This window comes from Rhodnius prolixus, unplaced genomic scaffold (genome assembly GCF_049639745.1).
Source record: "Rhodnius prolixus isolate KJV_2025 unplaced genomic scaffold, Rpr scaffold_2, whole genome shotgun sequence".
NCBI lineage: Eukaryota > Metazoa > Arthropoda > Insecta > Hemiptera > Reduviidae > Rhodnius > Rhodnius prolixus.
Genome location: NW_027411592.1, coordinates 9,900,871 through 9,907,360, shown reverse-complemented (window position 1 = coordinate 9,907,360; position 6,490 = coordinate 9,900,871). Strand labels below are relative to the sequence as shown.

The following is a 6,490-nucleotide window of genomic DNA, read 5'->3' as shown; positions in this document are numbered from 1 at the left end:
GCTGTGTTCAGAGATCCTTAAACTTAAAGGATTATTTATTTTATACATTCTACTATTTTCTCACTACAGCTGTTTATTTCATTCTTATATTTGAATTGAAATTATCGTAACTCTATTGCTTTAACCGCTTAAGGATAGAGATACCATTTGCTATTTTTTTTCGAACATTTTTTTATCAAATTCCGAATAATATGAAGCGAGAACTGTATTGCTTTGTTATCAACTCGTTAAATTATTGCAACAACCACATTCATAGAGATTTTTTTTGTTGAAATAAAATATTATGTTGAAAATGAATATGTGGTTCATCAGTTAAGTTCTTAAATAAAACAAAAATGTAATAGAAACAGTGTTGTGAATTTACGTATAAAATAAAAGTTATGTTCGATACGTAATATCGAAAGTGTAATTATAACAGTATTACCGGCTGTATTCTTTTTATACTTGTCTAACGTTGAGTCCAAATCGGTGTATGTGTGGAAAAAATGATAACTAGTTATTTGCTAGCTCCTAAAACATGACTACGTATGTAGGACGCCCAAAGTAGGAATTATTTTTTAGATAATGGATGCCGGAGATAGTGGAAAAGTTGCTCTGATAACCGGCATTACTGGTCAGGTATTGTTTCAGATTCAATTTATAGGTTTGATTATTTTTTTAAAAAAGAAAATGCTTAAGAATAATTACTTAAGGTTTATGTCTAGTTAGTGGCAAAGGAAAGAGAATACATTTAGGGGCACTTCATAATTATCTCAAATAACTGATAACGTACTATTTCTTAATTATTTGTTTTCTTATCTTTTGCCCCTAATATTAATACTATTGCGATAAATTTTAAGTACATCTGGGATTTAGGTAAGAAATGAGGCAGTAGTTTATTCTTAAAAAATTAGTTTATCTTATGCTGAAAATTGATAACATTACATAGCATAATTGGTTTGATTTTTAACTGTTGTTCATTTATTTTGTATGAAAAATAATTTACTATCATTTTCCCAACTTTTCATTTTGTTGAAACACGAAAGAGCTTGCCTAAGCTAGGAGTATTTGTGGAATGAGACAAGTAACCGATACATACATTACGTGTTTGTTCACAGCACGATACTGAGGGTTATATAACGATGTCATGGAAAAAGATGTAAAGAAACAGAAAATCGGGATCGAACGGTGGGATAATGATATATTAACTTCAAGATAGTTTCTAATGCTAAAGGTGACTTTAAATTATTGAAAAATTAACCAAACTCCTCGCGGACAAGATGTTAGGTGAGCAAAAAAAGTGGTTTGACTTTTTACTTTCCTATGACCTATCAGTGGTTCTAGAGTTTTCATTCAGCTCTGAAAAGCACGATTTAAGTTTGTTTTTCTGGAAAGTACAGTGGAAAAGTGCTTTATTCTCTGAGACTAACCAGATAGGAAAAGAGTTCCCTCATCTAACATAAATGGATTGATTTAGGGGATCAATTCATCTTGTAAGAGTTGATTGCCAAATTTCTTTCATCAAAAAAAGTTTTCGAAATAGTGGGATTGAATCAAGTGAAAAAGAAAGAAAACGTAATTAAACCGATTAAAGTAAACCCTAAATAGATAAAGTATTCCGTTCTCGTTTGCTTGAGAATCATGATCTGCAAAATGTTTACTTTTTAGATTTTAAAGGAAAGTAAAAATTAATTAAATTAATGTCATATTAACCATTAAATAAAATTCAAGGCTCAGACCGGAAATCGAACCCAGTACTACAATTCATCTTAGCTTTGGCGGATCCCGCCTCTGATCGCTGGGCTACCTTTGGTGCCTTACTTTTTGGATTGATTATATAGATAGCTGAATATTTTTTTCAAAACTGCGTTTTTTCTAAATTGCAATAATGACAACTAATCCCAAATCAAAATTATATTTGGGAATTTCTAAAAATTCAGATTATTGTTTTGAACTATTCTTCCCTAATTACGATTACATTACTTTTACATTTCCAGGATGGCTCATATCTGGCGGAATTTCTAATGGGTAAAGGATATTACGTCCACGGCATTATTCGCAGGTCTAGCTCATTCAATACTGGCCGAATACAGCATCTGTACTCAAATCCTACAATTCACAAAGGAGGGCGGATGAAACTGCATTATGGCGATTTAACTGATAGCAGCTGTCTAGTAAAAATTATTACCAAAGTAAGACCATCTGAGATATATAATCTTGCTGCCCAGAGTCATGTAAAGGTTCGTGTTTTTTCATCTTTCGTGTTTGCAATTTAATTGTTGAATACTTTTACTTCTAACTCCGAATAATTGTCTTAGAACTTAATCGATAAAGTATTTCTTTTAAATGCTGATGCAAACTTTAATACTTGGAATTTGAGAGTGAATGAAGTACATGAAAAAGAAATATTTCATTATAATTTTTTATTTTAGGTATCCTTTGATTTAAGTGAGTATACTGCAGAAGTTGATGCAGTCGGAACATTGAGGCTTCTAGATGCTATTAGAACTTGTGGACTTGAAAAAGAGGTGAAATTTTATCAGGCTTCAACTTCCGAATTATATGGCAAAGTTCATGAAATTCCTCAAAAAGAAACAACACCATTTTATCCTCGTTCGCCCTACGGTAGGCCATTAAAATATGAATATATTCACAGTAGCATTGAAAGAATTTTATTTTCATCAGGTTCCTGAATGAAAGCAAAAATATTATAAACTTCACTTTTATTACTTTATATATAAATTTTATGACTGTGATTTCTGGGTTTTTATGAAAATTATCTCAATTTATCACTTTATTATTGATTATTATACCAAGCTGAAATGCTCTTGGGTGCATCAAGACAAAACACATGTAAAACACAAAAACTTACTTTACAGTATTTGGTTATGAGTTATTCTTAACGATCTTTTCGGCGAGAAATTATCTCACTTCAAAAGTATTTCCTGAAATATTTTGCTGTTACTATGTAAAATATTACTAGCAATAAGGGGCGGTCGTTTGTTTAGTGGTTAAGAACGTGTATTTGTAAATGGGAGAATATTGCACATGAGCATGCTGAAGTAAAAATGAACGGTATTATCCTGAGGAACCAGTTATTCTTTCCATGTTGAAAATGCTCTCCGTACGAAAGCAAGTCTGTGTGTTATAGCATGTTATGGCATGCATATCACAAAAGTGTAAAATTGCATAAGTTCAAATTTGATATTTCGACTAGATTACCTGCCACCAGAGAATAAGTTGGCTGAAATCGGTGAACTGGAGGTTTTACTTTACTGAAATATTTTCTTAGGAAAATATATTTTAAGGAGGGAGGTCGTGTGACTGATTACATCAAACTTTTTTTGTAAACTGTAAGTTGTTTTAATATTCTTTTTGATTACACGTGTAGGTTATTTAATAAAAAATATAATTATTTTGAATTTTTTTACAAGTATTAATTGATCAATGAATCCTGGAAGATCCAAAGTTTAGAACACGTCTCAACTTGAGAGATACTGTTGGCCTATATCTTGGCAGTTACACTTTTATGAAGAACTCTGTTCTAGAATACTTAAGAAAAATTCTGAATTTGATTTTATTTTCAGCTTGCGCAAAGTTATATGCATACTGGACGGTGGTTAATTACAGAGAAGCCTACGGAATTTTCGCTTGCAATGGAATTCTTTTCAACCATGAAAGCCCTAGACGAGGTGAAAATTTTGTAACTAGAAAAATTACTCGCTCTGTGGCCAAAATTTCTCTTGGGCTACTTGATGTTGTTGAATTAGGTAACCTAGACTCACAAAGAGATTGGGGACATGCTAAAGATTATGTTGAGGTAATTTTTATGATTGTTATCAGTCTTATTAAATTTTTCCAAAACTTCCTTGATGATACTTACATTATTTTAATTAGGCAATGTGGATGATGTTGCAACAAGATGTACCTGATGATTTTGTGATAGCCACGGGTGAGGCGCACAGTGTTAGAGAGTTTGTAGAGGCATCCTTTCAGTATATTGGAACTGAAATTATTTGGGAAAGATGTGGTCTGGAAGAAGTTGGGAAAGAGAAAAGTACAGGAATTATCAGAGTAAAAGTTAATCCGGAATACTTTCGTCCTACGGAAGTGGTGAGCACAGGAACTGTTATTTAATTATGTGATATTATAATTTATATTCTCAAAGAACCGAATTCATTGGCTATTTCAGATGAGGTCGGTGGGACCTTAGTTCTAAAAAATTCTTCAATAAAGTTGCGCTTTCAATCGACCATTTTTAAAAAAAATTGAAATTTTGGCCTTAACGAATTCGATTTTCTGTGTTTTTTTAGCTATATCAATCACACACCAACTATTTTTTTATTAAACATTTTTACATGTAGTGGACTATGAACTTAAACAATTTTGCTCGATTGCAACGCTTACTTGTTAGAAGAATTAAATCTTATTAATTTTGATGCATTAGAGATTGGTCTGTGTAAAGAATTTGAGTTGCATTAAAACTCTTTAGTGTGCCCAGTTAAACAGTTAAGTGTGTGACCGAAACTTTAGAAATTTAAAGCATTCTCAAAAGAGGGGAAATTATTCGATCCGGGTCAGAATAAAAGAAGACCAGCAGTATTACCACGATGGTAAATCTAACTGATTTGTTTAAAAGTGAAATTAGTTACTTATTTTGAAGTTATTCTCATCTATTTGAAGTAATTGAAGCAATTAATCATCCATCTCATCTGTCTTGTTTTTATTTATCAAATAATAATGTCTTTGTAATTTTTTTTTTTTTTTTAGGATGTGCTACTGGGAGATGCTTCAAAAGCCGTAGCTGCATTTGGTTGGAAACCAAAAGTAAACTTTAAGGTATTGAACATAAATTTATTAATTATTGCTATTTAATTTTTCCTTAATTTTACTTATATTTGAATAGATTAGTTTCTTATAATTTTAGAAAACGGGTAAAACCTTTTACAACTAAAGCAATAACAACCAAAAATAAACCTTGTGCTTTTTTTAAAGATATGACAATCTTTGAGTAACACATAAGAATGAATGACATAATTATAGTAATGAAAAAGATATTTTTATGATCCAGTTAAAAACGAACTGTTTCCATTATTTGTAAAATAAAATGACCCAGTTGAACAAACCTAGAAGGCACTGCTTCAAATGAAAAATTTTGGCGATATGATAGAAAATTACAACAAACTTAAAAAAGCCTTTCTGTAAAGCCGCAGTTCAAGTTAATCGCTCTTAATCGATATTTTTCTAATATTCAGTATATTCAAATAATCGTAGATATCCATGAGGTATATACTCTAAAGATTAAATCGATTGAGCCAATTTTGAGAAAACTTGGAAAAGTAAAAAATCCATTCGGTACAGTCGTACTTACATCGGATTCTCTGGTAGACCCTATCATTACAAATTTTCGGCTTCCTAGGTTTTATACATAAATATAAAATGTTAATGTAAATTTAATGTTATTGCATACTTATTAGAAATTAGAGAAGAAAACAAGTTTAGTTTCTGTTTGATTAAATAATTATTTTTTGGTTTGATGGACTTCTTCAAGAACACTGACATGTCGATTTTCATGAAAAGTATTAAGAACAAGATTTGGAACGTATCTCATTTATTTATTTATTTATTTTTTGTGTGTAAAATTTATACATTTCAGGAACTTGTGCACGATATGATGGCTGCAGATTTGGAACTAATGAAAAATAATCCAGTTGCATAGATCTGAAGAAAAGTTTTAATTTTTTTTTATTCTTTTTCTTTTGGAACTTCCTGTGTAGTGAGTTTTTTAATTATCTAATTAATTTTTCGTTTTCTCTCTCTCTCTCTCTTTTATTATTAATTCTGTTCTGTTATTTTAGCAACATCAGGCATGAAAAAGTAGACACTGAAAGATCTGATTATTATATCATATTCAAAAATTATATTTTATCATTAGTTATGTTATTTATATTAGTAAACTAATCAATTGCTCAAAAAATTAGATTCCTACAATGAGAATAAATAAAGTTAATTTAAGTAAGTTAGTATTCTTTGAAATGAATCTTTTAATTATTTACTTGCATCACTATCATAATTATTTTTTGTTTTGTAAGGAATAAGTAATTCATTATTTGTTTTTAATGCTTTGTTACCAATACACGTTAACTTTAATAACTACAAACTGTAACATTACTGTTTAGGAAATTATGTAAGACAATTTTTATATTCTTTTCTGGCAGATTTTTAACAAATTATATCCATATTGAAGTCTGTTCTTCCAAATTCTAAAGATTTACCTTCTTTCTGCATCCTACATTAAATATTTATTCATTCAGCATTTATTTAAATAATTTGTAGGATGATAAATCTTAATTTGATTTGATAAATCTAAATGGTCTTTTAGATTAATTTACTCAAAGTAATTTTTTGTTTAGGTGAAATAAAGTTTATTTTTACATTTTCCATTTTTTTCCCCTAACAGTGATGCCGGGAACTTATAAAGTTTTCAATAAATAAAATGAAATATCTAATG

General features: G+C 29.9%; 1 protein-coding gene across 3 annotated transcripts; it reads left to right on the top strand.

Moving 5' to 3' along the window:
- Positions 1 to 425: 425 nt before the first annotated feature.
- On the top strand, positions 426 to 6,490 carry Gmd (GDP-mannose 4,6 dehydratase). Of its 3 annotated transcripts, none has more exons than XR_012455254.1 (8): positions 426 to 618; positions 1,977 to 2,219; positions 2,412 to 2,604; positions 3,567 to 3,799; positions 3,877 to 4,092; positions 4,750 to 4,818; positions 5,636 to 5,755; positions 5,838 to 6,490. XR_012455254.1 is itself a non-coding variant. In XM_074117778.1 (8 exons), the coding sequence occupies exons 3-8, from the start codon at positions 2,004 to 2,006 to the stop codon at positions 5,696 to 5,698; spliced, it is 990 nt and encodes a 329-aa protein (XP_073973879.1). In that variant the 5' UTR covers positions 479 to 618; positions 1,098 to 1,266; positions 1,977 to 2,003; the 3' UTR covers positions 5,699 to 6,490. The 3 variants fall into 3 exon arrangements, 2 of the variants coding, with proteins under 2 accessions (XP_073973878.1, XP_073973879.1); XM_074117778.1 differs by adding an exon at positions 1,098 to 1,266 and having other exon boundaries at positions 479 to 618; positions 5,636 to 6,490; XM_074117777.1 differs by having other exon boundaries at positions 5,636 to 6,490.

What these genes read in the sequence shown, in the direction of transcription:
- Gmd (XM_074117777.1), top strand. Translation starts at nt 565, where the DNA reads ATGGATGCCGGAGATAGTGGAAAAGTTGCTCTGATAACCGGCATTACT. An exon ending in TTATCCTCGTTCGCCCTACG is followed by an intron (nt 2,605 to 3,566) that starts GTAGGCCATTAA and finishes TTTTATTTTCAG; the next exon opens with CTTGCGCAAAGTTATATGCA. An exon ending in ACTTTCGTCCTACGGAAGTG is followed by an intron (nt 4,093 to 4,749) that starts GTGAGCACAGGA and finishes TTTTTTTTTTAG; the next exon opens with GATGTGCTACTGGGAGATGC.